At 39.7% G+C, this 17,071-nt stretch overlaps 1 protein-coding gene across 7 annotated transcripts in view; it reads left to right on the top strand.

The window, feature by feature from the left end:
- cd47 (CD47 molecule) overlaps positions 1 to 17,071 on the top strand; it is an 84,927-nt gene that overhangs the window by 41,675 nt on the left and 26,181 nt on the right. For 6 of the 7 annotated variants that reach the window (XM_008107790.3, XM_062974858.1, XM_062974857.1 and 3 more), the window contains exons 4-6: positions 11,123 to 11,224; positions 13,639 to 13,731; positions 15,281 to 15,376. In XM_008107790.3, coding sequence (XP_008105997.2) covers positions 11,123 to 11,224; positions 13,639 to 13,731; positions 15,281 to 15,376 — 291 coding nt within the window. The other variant, XM_062974859.1, reaches the window with a different exon arrangement.

Genomic DNA, 17,071 nt, shown 5'->3' with positions numbered 1-17,071 from the left:
CAAGGCTTTAATCCACTACATCCCCAGGGGCTCCTCAGTTAAGCAGAGTAATTATATAAATGAAGGCCAATAAACTGAGTCTCAGTAGAGGCAGTTACAAACATCTGACTTACAAACCACTCCTAGACAGCAGGAAGTGAGAGAAATGTACCTCCTGGAAGGGAAATTCCCTCCTGAGTTACATTGGAAAATTGTCTCCACTGAAGCTTTCTCACCAATCATTTCCAAAATAAGCCAATCATTTCAAAATTCAATTATTACAGGGACAGAAAGTGAGATTAAATCTTCTGAACAGGGGCACAGACAGCAAAACAAACACCACAGGTGAGGCCTTGTTTGTTTTTGGAGGTTAGGTATTCTTAGTTTGGTCATATGTTATGATATTTCTTAGGAAAAAAAACTCAGTCCTTCCTATTATTTTTATGAAGGTTCTCATTAGAAAATGTATAAGGATGTGGGTGAGCTACAATTCCCAAAAAAACTTGGATCAGTCCTCTCAAAACTCCCCCAGTATTCAGTTGGCCATGTTGGGTCCGTGTGCCAAATTTGATCCGTCATCTGCTGGGTTCAGTGTTCTCTGGATAAAGGTGAACTACAACTCCCAGATTCCCAGGGTAATCACCCCGAAACTGTGCCGTGTTGGGTCTGTGTGCCAAGTGTGGTTCAGATCCATCATCTGCTGGTTTTAGTGTTTTCTGAATACGGGTGAGCTGTAACTCCTGGATGCCAAATTTAATCACCCCTAAACCCTGCCAGTATACAAAGTTGGCAGTGTTAGGTCTGTGTGGCAAATTTAGTCCAGATCCATCCACAGATGGATTCAGTGTTCTCTGGATAAGGGTGAACTACAACTTTCATATTCCCAGGGCAATCTTCCTGAAACACCTGCCAGGATTCACAGCTGGCCTTGTTGAGTCTGTGTGCCAAGTTTAGTCCAGATCCGTCATCTGCTGGATTCAGTATTCTCTGAATGTGGGTGAACTATAACTCTCTGATGCCAAGATCAATCACCCACAAAGCCTGCCAATATTCACAGTTGGCCATGTTGGGTCTGTGTGCCAAGTTTGGTCCAGATCTGTCATTTGCTGGGTTCAGTGTTCTCTGAATACAGGTGAACTATAACTCTCTGATGGCAAGGTCAATCACCCCAAGTTGGCCACGTTGGGTCTGTGTGCCAAATTTGGTCCAGAGCATTCATTGGTGGGGTTCAGAGGGCTTAAGGAATACAGGTGAACTATAACTCCCAAAGTTCTTTCTTTTCTTTTTCTTTCCTTTCTTCCTTCTTTCCTTCCTCCTTCCTCCTTCCCTTACATTCTGTTCTTTCCTTCTTTTGTCTTCCCTTCCCTTCTTTTGTCTTTCCTTCCTTCTCTTTCCTCCCTCCCTCCATTCTCTTCCACCCTTCCTTCCTTCCATCCTTCTCTTTCTCCCTCCTCTTTTTCCTTCCCCCTTTCCACCTGGCAGATGTTTAGCTGGAAGAAGACAAGGTAGAGAGGGAACATGAGGGGGGAAATTGCTTTTCTGCTGCTCTAGAGACCAGGGCACAAGGGAGCAATGGGTTGAAAAGATGAGGAAGGACTTCCTGGGAAGTGGCACAGGCTGCCTGAAAGTGTAGCGGAGTCTCCTTCTCTGGAGGCTTTTCCGCAGAAGCTATCTATCAGAAGCTTTGATTGTGTCTTCTTGCATGGTAGGGGGTTGGACTGAATGGCCATTCTATATCAGGAAAGGCAATATGGGGTCTCATGGACACACTTTTTCTCTCCTGTCCACCATCTCATCCTGATCAAGGCCAACCCCTTTGGGATCTAAAGGTTTCCTGTCTGGGAGGTGTCTTTGATGGAGGGGAAAACAGAAAATCCAGAAGGAAATTGTCCCTGAATGAAAGCCTTCACTTCTGTATCGTGTTTGTTGAGGACATTGGCAGGGCTCTTGGACATGTTCATGGCACTCTCTATAACCTGCAAAACAATAATCCACTATTACATTAATAAAGTAATCACAAACATATACTTGTTCCCACAACTTATAAAGGGTGCAACAAGCAGTAATATACAATGAAACAAAAATTTACAAAGACACCAGACCTCCAGGTGGCCGGCCAATTGTTTCTGGATCTGGTTCAATTCTTGAACCATTAGCAAAATTTGTGGATGCATTTTTACAGCCTTTTGTTAAACAAACCAGGTCTTACATCAAGGACACCAAGCACTTCATTAATCTCATAGAAAAGCTTTCTATCCCTTCAGATTGTGATGACTCATGGGCCTTGTAGTCCTGTTCCTAGTACTATTGTGGCAGACGAAGAGGAAAACATGGGATTTCCGCCGTTTCAGCCAGAATCGGAGCCTCTCCACCTGGAGGATGTTTGTCCTCAAGAATGTAGCCAAACAGGCCTTGGGCAGAATTCCCCCCCCGTTTTCCCGGAGGGACAATTATAATAGAGATAGAGGAGCCAGAGAGGCTAATCGCCTGAGCCTGAGAATCGCTGCCAAACAACTAGCTGATTAGGTCTGCTTCCCTTGGGAAATTCTAAGGAGTCATGCATCTGGACAGAGTTGGGTTTCGCTTCTCGTTCTCTAGGGAAAGTGTTCTGTTGGCGGGAAAACGAGACCCAATATAGGTGCTGGTCGCAAGGGGAACTTTGCGGAGTCAATTGTTCAGCTTGAGGAGAGAGATCGTGTGTGGACTTCGTAACCCCAGTTCCTTGTTTCCCGGATCAAGTTTCCAGCCTTGCCTTGTTTCACGGACTTCTTTGGACTCTGTTCATGTTTCATGTTTGCCTCGTTTCAAATCTTTGATCTAGCCAAGAATCAAGTTTACTTTCCAGCCTTGTTGTCAAGCTACATTGGATCTTAAAGACTCTGTCATTCCCCACACTATTGCTTGGCAAAGTGTGTGTTTCGGTCAAGTGGATTATAACTTTGGACTCTAATATCTTATATTGGACAATACATTTCTGGACTGTATTTGACCTCATCTGAAAGGTCTGCTTCTGAACTTTATTCTACACTTGTTTTTATTGACTTTATATATTTCTATAATAAAGATATTAGATAGATTCTGGCCTCTGTGTAAGGTTATTGGTGCTCTGCAGCCTGGGTCCTGACACAGATGCCATTTTAATAACAATGGATGTCACTTCATTATATACCAGCATCCCTTTACCAGAAGCACGTGGTATATGTGTGTACACATTAGATTCAAGAATAAATCTACACCCCCTATCCACCTTCTATTGGACTTAATTGACATGGTTCTTGAGAATAATTATTTCAAGTTTGACTAACAATTTCATTTCCAGATTCAGGGTGTAGCTATGAGAAGTGCAGTCACCCCCAGTATTGCCAATTTATTTATGAATGATTTAGAAACAAAATCTATGCTGAATCCCACACAAAATCCGGTGTTTGACAGCATGATAAAATATTGTAGGTACATAGACTATGTTTTTGTCATTATGCGTAGCCATCAAACAGCACAAGAACGATTAATATGGGCCAACACCATTCATCCTCAGATTAAATTTAGGGGCCATATCAATTCAAATAATATAGCATATTTAGTAGACATGTGTATGAACTTCGTTCTTATATTTTCTGAGCACCTGCACAGTCACACATGCCCTGCCGCCCACCACACCCTTTGAATTGAAAGGAGGGAGGCGTAGTGGTTCCTTCCTGCTTGCTTGCTTCCTTACTGTTGCTCCATATGCCCGCAATTTATACAGGCAAAGGTTTTCAAGAATCCACACACCAAGGCTCAATATAAGTTACATCATTTTGCCACTTGTGCCACCAAAGGAGTAGTGTATGTCATCACATGTCCCTGTTCTCTCATGTATATTGGCCAAATGAGCAGGCAAGTGAAATACTGTATTGAACATAAGAGCAAGATTAGAAACCATTCAACTGACTCCATTCTTTATAATGCGGAGTCACGAAATCTTAGAAGTTGTCCTCCCCCCCCCCCCCCCCCCGCTCAAACATTGATCTTTGTACCAAACTTTTACAACTTGAATCTTTCTGGATTTTCACTCTTTCACACAACACTACTATTACTTTCTGCAACCCTGTGGAGTAGCCTTTAAAGGTGTTCTTAGAGCAACAATTAAAACATCACAAATTTCATCGCCAGGCCTCATGAAGTGTTACTATATTAAATAGCAGAGTCGGCCTCACAGTTTTGTGTTTGCTATGGAATGAAACTGAGCAGAGCATCACTCTTTGTGTAATTTTATCTTTGTACTTATAATTTGCAATTTGTATGTTTGAGGTATGTGGGGTTTGTGCTATCAAGAAGTTACTCCTTAGCCACTCTAGTTCATTCCCTTTATGTCCACTTTATTTTGTAAAATTAGAACTTTTCCACCTGAAGAAGATGTTGTCAAGGTCCTCCATAAGAAAGCATAGAGGAAAATCTTTGTATATAACCTCTTTTGGAAATTTCCTTTGACAAGAAAGAGATAATATTAAAGAGGACATCTGCTTTAAAGAGGAAATCTGCTTAAAGAAACCTGTTGGAAATTCCTTCCTACAAGAATGAAATAGTAACCAGTATTGTGAATATAACAGATCTATGTTTCATTGTATGTTTCATTGCTTGTTGCATACTTTATAAATTGTGGGAACAAGTATATGTTTGTGATCACTTTATTATTGTAATAGTGGATTATGGTTTTGCTGATCCAAGGGAATCCATTTTCTTTATATTTGCTCTCTATAACATGCATGAGACTCTTTTCTTGAGGTGGAAACCTGCTGAATGATCATCAGACAGTTCTCATGCTGTACTGAATCATGTCTGAATTGATTTGTATATAAAATGAACCTGAGTCTGTTATGTATTGAATATAATATGACTTGAGTCCAGTTTGTTTATAAAAATTCTGCTTATCTTCAGTGCATAAGTGGAGACTTGAAAATGCCAGGTGTTATTTATTTTACTTTTATGACTTGAAATTTCATTCTTATTCAAAATCTGCTGCCCTGCTCATTGGGACAGTGTAACAGCCAATATCTTGTCAGAACCCCACTAATTGCTTTGGACATCAGTGTGAGTGCAGTATATATTAAAGGTAAAGGTTTTCCCCTGACATTAGGTCTAGTCGTGTCTGACTCTGGGAGTTGGTGCTCACCTCTATTTCTAAGTCGAAGAGCCGGCGTTGACACCTCCAAGGTCATGTGGCTGGCATGACTGCATGGAGTGCCATTACCTTCCCGCCAGAGTGGTACTATTGATCTATTCACATTTGCATGTTTTCGAACTGCTAAGTTGGCAGAAGCTGGAGCTCACCCCACTCCCGGAATTCGAACCACCAACCTTTCGGACAGCAATTTCAGCAGCTCAGCGGTTTGATCCGCTGTGCCACCGGGAACCTCTACAGTATATATAGATCCCATTGTGCAAGGAGGACCCTTCACATCTATTATTATTTTATTTATTATATTTATTTATACGCTACTTTTTCTTTATTACCCTTTATCCAAAGGGGACTCAAATCTGCTATGTGATTCAGCATTTAGCATGGGAGGTTAGCCCAATGCTTGTAGGCACTATTTCTCAGCACACTGATTAAGTAAACAGTATGGGTAGTAAATACAGCTTTTTCTATTTATTTCCTATTTGTTACTGTTCTGCAGAAGTGAACTGAAAGCCAGTGACTGTATTGATATGTTAGAAAAATGGCTTTAGTGAAAAGAAATTACTGTTGACTGTTCGGCTTTCAAATGCCACTCTTTAGAATTGTATTTACAAGTACAGTATTCTTTCTTCTTTATAAAAAAAACACCACGCTGCGTCTTTTCTACCTCATACAATATATAAAGTTAAGATTCTTGACTAGAAATGTGCCTGGTAGTTTGTTTAACAATGCTTAGGGCAGAAGAGAGCGCAGCTGGCAATAGCGAGTGTACGGTTTTTCCAACTTCTTTTCTTTGGAAGACTACCAAAGTGCAGTGTAAACCTATGAACCATCAGCCTTTGAAATGAACCACTTCTATAGTATGCCTAATTTGACTGCATTTTTAAAAGACTACCATGTTCAGCTGAAATAGAAAAGAGAATGTAGTATCTGATCTGTCTCTTGTATGGAGATCTGGTGGCAGATGAGTTGAACTCTATGCAGAGTACTTGTAATTTGAAATAAAATCAGAGGTACAGCAACACTTAGTTCTAGAGCTGTAGATTCTCCTGGTGAGGTACAGCATTTGTGCGATTGAGATGGACAAAGAGATTGTTGGAATGCAGCATCTCTTACCAGCCTCATGTTGACATGGAACATGTGGGGTTGGAACAGAGGGTCTCATTTTACCAATGTGAAACCTGGCTGGAATTTTGCAGATTGTGTAGTGTATACTTTCATGGAGCCACAGGAGTGACTTCCTCTTCATAGCTGTGATTAGCACAAACCCGAATTCTGTAGGAGTTGCATGATAACTGCAAATGTGGTGATGGAGTTAAGGGTCAGGTGTTAGTTAGGCTAATGTGCAGCATCAAAACTGGGTTTAAAAATTGTGAAAGGATAGTCTTGCTTGCTGCATTTCCCCCTTTTTAAAATCTGTGATCCTGACTTGTATAAACCATAGTTAATTTTTGTATTTATTTTCCAAATATTTTCTCAATTCTGATGCTCACCCTTTTTGACTAAATTACCTTCCCAAAATTAGGGTGTACATTAGATACACGTAATATGGTAAATACATTTTTGGGTTTCAGGGTTTTGAAAATTGAGGTGTGCATTAGATTTGATTGCACATTAGACTCCTGTAAATATGGTATTTAAAAGGGTAGTTTTTTCTACATATTATTGTAATATACACTATTCCTTTTAAATAATTATCAAGACCCTTACTGGTTAAAATTAAATCGTTTTCTGTCATCCAGTCCCTACAGGTTTAGGCCTAAACTTACTTGTTTGGTAGGGGAGGCTTACTGTCACTTTAGCAAATTCCCATTGATACTATTTTTGTGCAAAGAAATTAATCATTGATGGTGCAGGGAGTGCAAAAGCAAGTGTTTTGGATCTGGAAACCAAGAATTAGAAATGCCACGGCATAGGTCATATGTTTTATTCATTTTATATATCAATGTGGGCTTTTGTCGAATCCCTGGGTTTTCAAATCGTGAGAGGCATGAGGGCCCAAGGTTACCATGCTGTTTCTATATCAGGTTGTATTATTGACTGTGAGTAGTGAATGTGTCTGTTTCTAAGGTTCTAAATACTTATGACTGTTGACAAGGCAGTATTAATACTGTCTGATATAGCATGAGAAACAGCAAGTACTGAAGGGTTTTACATCAAGAAAGCTGCCTGTCCCCTACTCCTGCTTATAACTCTGGTTTTGTATGACTCTACCTCACTAGGGGCGGAGAATTCACTTGAACAATGTGGAACTGCTGTGGAAAGGCAGAAATAATTCTGTAGTGAAAAATAAGTCAGAACTGCATGATCTGTAAATACTTACAAATAAATATAGACTATAACATATAGTAGAGCAACATGTTTTGTTTTCATATAGCAGCCTGCACATGTGTACCTTTTTTCAGTAACAATTACCCATCTTTACTTGAGACTAATGCGCAATCGAATCTAATGTGCACTTCAATTTTCAAAACCCTGAAACCAAATAAAGAAAAAAGTTTTTGCTGGCAAATGTAATGCGCAGTGGTAAAAAAGTGCACTCTTTGTAATTTGGCCAAAAAAGGTGTGCATTACAGTTGCTACATGCTTATAATTCATTCTTTAAAAACAATACTGTTAGATCAATAAAAGCTTTCAGCAATGGAAAAGAAAACCTTGGGGTGCAGCTATGCTGTAGAATGAATCCTCTTTATCTTCCCTCCTGTGGAATTCTGGGGTTTGTAATTTAGGGACACTCAAGATCCTTCTGGCTGAAAATATTAAAAGATCCTCTCAAAAATACAAACTCTTGAATTCTGCAGAAGGCAGCCAGAGGATTTAAAGTGGGATGCACACTTGAAGCAGATGAACAAAGCAGCGGGAACCAAGCAGCCTGCTCGCCAAGCAGCCAGCCAAGGGAGGCTCCCTCAACCCTCTCCAGCTGAAAGAAAAGGACAGGGGGGCAGGGTAGTGGTGAGGACCAGGAGTCAGCTGGAGATAGGGATGGATGCATGAGGTTGGGCGAAGGAAAGGGAGCCAAGAGAGGAACCAGCAGTGCCTGGAAATAAATATCTCCAAGCTTCATAAGGAGTGTACAAAGTTTCAGCCAGGCTCCACCCTCTCCATGTCAAAAGTACTTCCTTCTCTAAAGCTTCCTCAGAGTGGGGAGAAAACTAGAAATTCAGCCTTTTTAGCAAGCCCCGTAAAAGGCAAAAACATATTTTCTGCTGCTCCAGAGATTAAGACATGAAACAGTGGTTTCAAAATGCAGTTAAGAGATTCCACTTAAACATTAGGAAGAACTTTCTGATGATAAGAGCTGTTGAATATGTGTTCTTCAATATTTCCTTATTGGCAACTTTATAGGCAGAGGCTGGATGGCAGTCTGTCAGTAGGGCTTTGACTGGATGTTGCTGCATAGCAGAAATGGGGTTGGGCTGGATGGCTTTTGGGGTATCTTCCATTTCTAGGACTCTGTAAAACAAGCACATCCATTTCATTAGTATGCAAACTGGTTTTCATCTTTAATAAATAGTAAAATACCACTCTTCCAAAGAACATTTAAAAATAAAATTATGATTTATTATAGTAAATGCTTGATTTGTATACATATTTTATATACTTATATACCTGGGTCATGCAGACATTTCTCTTTCAAAGTGGGGTCATGAAAGGAAAAAGTTTAAGAAGACCTGATCTAGATCCATTTCAGTTTGGCTTCAGACTGAGATATGGGATAGAGATACAGTAGCTTTGGTCGCCTTGGTGGATGACCTATGTCAGTCAAAAACAAATCTGAGAATTGGGATTAGATTTGGTTGCACTCTCCCTGAAGACACACCCACCCACCCCAAGACCCCCAAGATTCATAAGACAGTATAGAGTACTTCTGGATTCAGGGTGACATGATTTCACTCTTTAAATACTTTAAAGGCTGTCACAGAGAGGCCTGTTCTCTGCTGCCCCAGAGAGTGTGGTCAGGTCTAAGTTTTGAAGCTAGAGTAGATTTTGATTGAAATTAGAAGGAGACTCTTAAAAACAAGAATGGTTTGACAGTTAAACTAATTGCCTAGTGAGTTTGGTGGGGCCTACTTCTCTGGATGTCTTCAAAAAGAGGCTGAACCTGCTGGGAATGCTCTAGCTGGAGAGCCTATATTTTGAGCAGTGTGTTGGACTTAGTGGCCCATGAAGATCCTTCCATGCTACTCTTTGAACTTTCATAATAATAATAACAATAACAATACCAATTTTATTTTTATATCCCGCCACCATCTCCCCAAAGGGACTCGGGGCAGCTTACAAGCGGGATCAAGCCCAATAATAACAGATTTAACCAAACAAAAACATATTTAAAAATGCAAATAATATATAACAAGCTAATAATTAAACAATTAAAACAATAAAGTATAAAACCTCATCAAAATAAATCAAAACCAATCTCAATAACCGGAACCAAGACTATAGTGGGCATATCAAGAGTAGAGAGGTCAGGGCTGGGCATGGGCTTGTACAAAAATAGATTGTAGGGTCAGGGCCTTTCGGTATGGAATAGGATCTGAGACCATTCATCTAATCTAAATTCATAATAAAAGCGAAAACCCGTATGTGTGTATGTGGCACGGATGTCTGCTCACACAGACAGCCTCTGGCCTCCACAAACAGGCTATACTTCCCAGGGTTAAAAATCTAGCAAGTCACTCTTTTCCACTGACATTGTCATTACAGCGAGCGCCATGAAAATGCAGCCCAAACCCTGCCAATGTCCTTCCCAAACACTACAGCCCACCACCCAAGGAATGCTTTCATTTGGGGAAGTTGTAGTTCACCCTGCATCAAGTCAGAGCACTGTCACTCCTACTGGGGAATATACAGGAGTTGTAGTTCACCTATACCCAGAACGCTATGAACCCAAACAAGGATGGGTCTGGGCCAAACTTACCATGCAGACCCGATATGCCCAGATTTGACTACTGGTGGGTTTGGAGGGGAACTGGACTGGAAGTTCAGGAGTAGTAGGTACTAAGATTTATAGTTCACCTGCAATGAATGAGCATCACACTTGGCACACAGAGCCCCCATAATCAATACAACATATTGGATGTTTGGGGAAAATTGAGTTATAGTTCACCTGCACCCAGATAAACACGGACCCCCATCAACAATGCACTAGGAGCACACTTCACACAGAGAAGCCTCATGACCTACTGAACATACTGCAGGTATTTGTGGGAAGGGGCCTTGATTTTGGGAGTTGTAGTTCACCTCCATCCAAAGACCACTGAACCCAGCCAATGATGAATCTAGACTTGCCACACAGACTGAACTTGGCACACAGACTGAATATTGCCTGCTGTGACTACTGATAGATAGGGAATCTGGAAATTGCAGTAGTTCACCCCCATCCACAGAGTACTGCACCACACGATTCTGGGAATTGTAGTTCACCCACTCCAAACAGAATACATAACATTAAAACACAAATAATACCATTCTCAAATGACCCGGGCATCGCCGGGTCCCCAAGCTAGTATTTTGATAAATCTTAATTGAAGTTTGTCTGTGAGGGGTTCCTGACTAGAATTATTCCACTTAATTATGGCATTTACATAAATGTATACTTAGAATTCATTAAGTACTTCACTGTGTCTATTCTAACTAGGACTGGCAATTGCATTTAAGTAGGACAGCTCTCTTAGATCTAAAAAATCAATTATGTACACAGAATTATATTTACCTTTTTTCTCTCCTTGTCTGTTTTACTTCTTTCATTCCTAGTCTTCTGTTATTTTTATAAACCTTTTTCAGACATGTATGAAGAGAAGACAGCAGCATGACCATTCTTGTATATCTTCATTTATAAATTGTGTTGTCATAAATTCTTTTCAGAAACATTGTCTTAATATTATATTGATGTACTTCCAGAAGGCATAATTTAAACATGATATGGTGTTCTTCAACTACTAGTTTTGGAAGTGTTACTTTCTTCTGTTTTTTTCTTTCTTACAGCAATGAGGTTTGACATGACACTTTCTAAGAAGATTGGCTTATTTCTTGCAGAACTAATAGTAATCTTTCTTGCTGCGATAGGTGTCATTCTTTTAATTCCAGGTAAGGTGCACCCTAACTTAAGTTCTTGAAGTAAGATCAGGCCAATAGTTGGTTGATTGTCTCAATTTGACCATGCAGAGAGTAGGTTCTATATCTTAGGGGAGCTGATGTCACCTGTTTGGAAATGCAAACTGAAAAAATAACAGCTTTTAAACCTTGGTTCTTTCCAAAACTAAGCTTCCACTTACTTAATAGCATAATCTTAAGTGAGAGGTTGGATTTTGCAAACTTACCATATTTCATCACGTAATAGTCCCATTTTTTTTCTTTAAAAGGGGGATACGACTATTATGCTGTGGCAACTATTATGCAGTCAAAAATGCCCCCGAATCAACACAAGGCTCTGTAGATACAGAGGGAACAGATGGAGGGGAACCTGCTCTCCCACCTGCCTGCCCGCCCCCTTTACTTGGGTTTTTTTTTTTTTTCCGTGTCAGGAGCAACCTGAGTTGCTTCTGGTGTGAGAGAATTGGCTGTATGCAAGGACGTTGCCCAGGGGACGCCCGGATGTTTTGATGTTTTTACCATCCTTGTGGGAGGCTTCTCTCATGTCCCTGCATGGAGCTGGAGTTGATAGAGGGAGCTCATCCACACTCTCCCCGGGTGGGGTATCGAACCTGGCAGCCTTTAGGTCAGCAACCCAACCTTCAAGTCACAAGGCTTTAACCTACTCCGCCACCGGCGGCTCTTTCTTTTACTTGCTTTACTTTACTTTACTTCGTGCTGTGTGGATTCAAGCCCCATGTTTTTAATGGTTATGCTTTTAATTTATTTTGATTTTTTGATTGTTTGATTACATTTTTAACTTTTGTATGAAGCACACTTTCTGCTTTATGGGTTTTAACTATTGTAAGTCATCTCATGTTCCAGATGGGAAAAGGCAGGATATAAATAAATATAGTAGTAATTAAACTAAGAATAGGTGCTTTAGGCAATGCACCAGCGTGCATTTTGGTTTAAATTTTATGGGAGGAAATAAACACACTGAAAACTTCAATAGACATCCATGTCCAATAACTTATGAATTATATATTTAAATATGTCTTGGGGTAAAAAAAAATCTGGGGAAAATATCTGCACAATCGTAATTCACAAATAGCACAGTGTATAGGTCATTTAAGGAGCAGAAATCTCAGTTTGAGATCTTTTGATGCAGGGAAGATCTCCTCTCCTACCTTCCACAGCAATTTCCACAGGGTCTTCCCCATGCCCAACATCTTACAAGAGGTAAGAAAGAAACATTGAAAATGTCATAGAAGAGAGGAAGATGTGGGTTCAGAATTCTCTTATTTCCCACCCATGCTGCTAAGATAAATCTAGACCAACTTGAAGGCGCTCTAGATCAGGCCTACACAACATATAGCCTAGGGTGCAGCCCCCCCCCATCCCTGCTGCCACTTGTGTCCTCTGTTGCCCCCTCCTCTAAGCCTGGTGAACGTGTGGGGAGACTGGGCTGCCCCTCACAAATTGAGACCTCGAATATGTGCCTTCCAGACCAGAAAAATGAATTATGTTAAATATAGTATTCATATATCTGCCTCTCCACTTTCTGTATTTGAAGCTATCTTGCTCCTAAACTTGGTGTCCAGCCCTTTCAACTTAGTGGCAGATGTTTCTGCTATTAGTACAAAGCAGTTATTTGCCACAAATGCTACAGTAAGACTGTACATTACATGGTTGTCATATTGAGATCATATTCCAGCAGTTGCTGGTCATGTGATCTCTTACACTACACACTGGTTCTTTATTTCCTTAGCTGTTCAAGCTATTTTACTTTTAAAAGTCATTTAAAAAACCCAGCCTGTTTTTGGGAGGAGTGGGGTGGGATCCTTGCCCAGATGGCCTGCAATCTGCGACAGGCAAAGTTTGGAACATTTGGAATAAATCCAGCATTTGGTTTAAATGGTTAAAACAAAAAAGTAGCAATTGAAATTTGTGTTTCTTTCAGTAGTCTCGATATGACTACTTTTATATTGTCTAAGTAGATTGGATGGCTGTGTAATGCATGAATTCCTGTTATGTAAACGTTTAACAGAAAAATTGTATTTTTCTCATGTTGGTTTTCCCTGAAGGAACATTTAAGTAGGTCACTTTCATAATTTTCTGCTTCTTTTAGAATATAGTGAATAAAGTCATCTTGAGGGATAGAATTTGTATTAATCCCATTTAAATACTCTGAGTCCTCCAAGTATTAATATTGCTTCCTTTATTATATACCCAAAAATAAAATGGACAAAGTGTTGGTTGGCTGAGCTATGTATTCGTGGCTCTGGTATGTGCTTTTCTGCAAGAAGCAGTTCTGTGGTTGCTTGTGAAATACTCTGAAACTCAAATTTAAATAGAAGATAGGTGCATGTTTGAAAGTCTTCTTTGTATTATGATTAATGGCTTCTGCTTTAATTGTTCTTTTATAGCGGGATATGAATCTTCACAACAAATTGGACTTGCCTTAATAGTAGTGCCTGCTTTTATTTTAGTGCCCATTCTCCACTTTCTGTTCACATCAGGTAAGAATCTGTTGATTTCCTAACTTTGAAAATTATTCCCAGAATTGAATATAAAAGACAGAAGGAGGCAAAGTGGAAGTGAGGAATTGGAGGGAAGGGGTAGAATATTCTTATTAGCTCTGTCCTGGAATGCTCCTGGGAAAGTCTTACTGTTACTGAAGTTTGGCATTTCTCAGAGTTGTGGGATCGCATGGGGGGCTTTGTGGAGTCAGGAGTTTCTTTTCTTCTGTTGCTGTTTTGAAGAGTCATCTGTTATTTTCCTCTGCCAAATGGCACATTTACATGGAATAGGTTAATGTGTGGCATTTGTGCTTGGAGCTGCCCCAGATCCAGCATGTAACTACTGGATCATGTCATATGTATCCAGACAATCCAACCTGTCATTTGCTGGCTCTTTGCTGGCCATGGAGCTCCCTGCTAGTGCTTGGCCATTGCTTGACACATCTGGTAAGATTATAATGGAGTTCCCTGTTCTGACCTCAGCAGACACTATTGCAATGGCTAGAGGTTTATAGGGTGTTCAGTGGATAGTGAGAACCCATAGCATCATGGGGACAACCCATCCCCTTTACGACGCTGTTTAGCACAGCAAAAGGGTCGTGGAAGTGGTGTGATTGTGAATTATTTGAGTGAAAATGAACCCAATCTAGCTGTTCAGACAGCCACAAAACCTTTATATACTTTGGAATTTCCCACAATCACCAGAGTATTGCCTGACTTCATTCATGTGGAGCACAGTTAAGTTCAGGGCAAAAAACTCCAGATACTTACTGGAAATCACTGTGTATCAGGTAGGGTTCAGGGTGAGCATGACCTTTTTTTAGTAATGTACACAAGCCCAAAGACAAGAAACAGAGCCAGAAAAATGTATAAGCAGGTGGGCTTGAATCCAAGACTCCTTTTAGCACGAACACAACTACATGTGTTCACAGAGAAAATCTAGCTAGTTCATGGGATTGGGCTAAGTTTCTTGTATGGTACAACCCCCGTATCCACAGAAGGTACATTCCAGAATCCCTGTGGATACCTGAAAACATGGATAATAGTAAACGTTATATTTTGACTATACTTGAGCCAAAAGCATACCATAAAATACACTGAAGAACCTAAAGAGATTCACAAACACTCCAATTTATGGACTTCCTTAGCCGCCGCCCCCCCCCCCCCCCCCCCCAGTACAGTTTTTTGATAAGCTTGGGATGGAAGAATGCCATAGACCTAGAAAGGTCCACAAACACATTTTTGGAGTGTGGATCTGAAATCATTTGATATCAGATCTGTGGATATGGGTATTGTACTGTTTATCCTTTGTATTTAAGCATATTGTTTTTATTGTGATGTTGGAAAATAAATTAGATTAGAACCTCCAGCTCTGGGAGTATTTTTTGTTGACAGTTATGCTTGTTTTTGCTTGCCCTACATGTTATATAAGACATACATTTCTCCCAGTTTAAATGAATATTTAAAACATCTCTATTTGTTTTGTTTTCATTTATGTATCAGTTGGTTTCACAATTCTTTTCTCAATAATGTATTATTGTTTCTCTAGTTTTTGAGAAGCAACCTCTGTTTGCAATTATTTTGGTATTCCTGAAAGCAATTGGATATATAATTGCCGTGGCTGGGTTTGGTTTGTGTGTGCTAGGTAAGCAATATATTTTATAATATTTTATGCATTTTTGTTGTAAAGAAATTACTTACCCTTGTATTTTCAAGAGGAGTCATGCAGCACACTGACAAGTACCCTACACAACAGCTTTTCCACATTATGAAAATCATAAAGGATTTCAAAGAAGAGAAACTTTGAGTACATTTAATATTGTTTTATCTCATGAACAAACATTGGCCTGAAGTTGGTGTTACATTTTCATCATCATGTTTCTGCCTCACAGTCCTGAATCTTGTAAGCTTGGGCTTAAAATAGGTTTGCTTTAAATTATTAACTCTACAGGCTGCACATCCTAAAGATGCTTCCAAAACTGCTGCTGGCAGTTTTGCAGGGCTTGGAAAAGTCAGTTATAACTTCCATAATCTCCCAGCCAGCATGGCCATTGGACATCTGGAGCAAAACCATCTTTTTCAAGCCTTGGCTTTTTGCAATTGTTTTAATTTGAATTCAGAAGCTTAGTATGTGCTCTTTATATCCACTTCTGAACAGTGACATGTACATGCATTCAAGAGATGAGAAAAACTGGACAGCTTTATATTTTTCACACATAACTTTAACTAATATTAAACTTTTACAAAATGACATATGTTTTATCACAAGGTATAAAAGCTGGAAAATATTTTTATGTGGTAAGAACAATTCAAAATAAGAGAAATGCAATTTTAGGGATGGGCAGCCTACGGTACTGATGGCATGCTAGACATCTTTACTGTTTGTGTTCTTTTGCAGATATCTTTGCAGCGAATGTATACAGACAGAACCATGTCTGTTCGACTTTATGTTTAGAAGAGCATGCCTCTGTGAAATTCTTCTTACTGACGCTCTTAGAACAAACAAACAAAACAAGACTATCTTTGCTGCAGGCTTTTTAAATGAAGTAAAATGTATAAAATAAGGAAGGCTATTTAAAAATGAGAGCCAAATGCTATGAATTGGCTTTAGCTGCAAGAGAGCAATTACTACCTTGTGCCTAAAGCTTCAGTGTTTGGTAAATTGGCTTTATTTTAATTACTAGACATGTTTACCTTTTATCTTGCTTAGAAGATGCAGTCAACTCACAGCTGCAGTGGTTCCTGTGGATTCCATAGATCTTTTTAAGTTATATGATATCAGCAGGGAATGCTGTTTCTGCTGTACAATTTTTAGTCAAGGCTTTTTAAAACAGAGATTACATGTGTATTTGTACACAGACAATAAATATGCGTGCTTGGGAGACTTAGCAGAGGAAGAATTTATCAAGAAAGCACAAGCGTACTTAAATTTCTGTTAAGATGCCTGGAATTGAACAAAGCTTTCTGTAAGAGATTTTTTTTGGATCATGCTGATAGCTTGTGTCATTTCAGAAGTTTTCTAGATTTAAACAACCTGTAATGCAAGTTTACTCACAGTACAAATGTGTATGTGTTAGTATAAGAGGGTTCCTAGATGCTTAAGTTTCTTTGGAGCTGGGGTGTTAATCCAGTCTCCCCACACTGACTTCAGATTGCCTATCTTAATTTGAATATTTTTTTCTCTAAGATGAAAATGAAATTAATCTGTCACTTTTCAAGAAGGTTAATTATTTCTGAAAAAAATAATTTGTGTATTTATACAGTAGAGTTCCAATTATCCGACTTCTGTTTATCCGACGCACCCGGAAAAGCCCCTCCCCATGGATGCCCAGTGCTTGGA

This window comes from Anolis carolinensis, chromosome 3, assembly GCF_035594765.1.
Source record: "Anolis carolinensis isolate JA03-04 chromosome 3, rAnoCar3.1.pri, whole genome shotgun sequence".
NCBI classification, from domain to species: Eukaryota; Metazoa; Chordata; class Lepidosauria; order Squamata; family Dactyloidae; genus Anolis; species Anolis carolinensis.
This window is presented reverse-complemented; position numbering and strand designations above follow the sequence as displayed.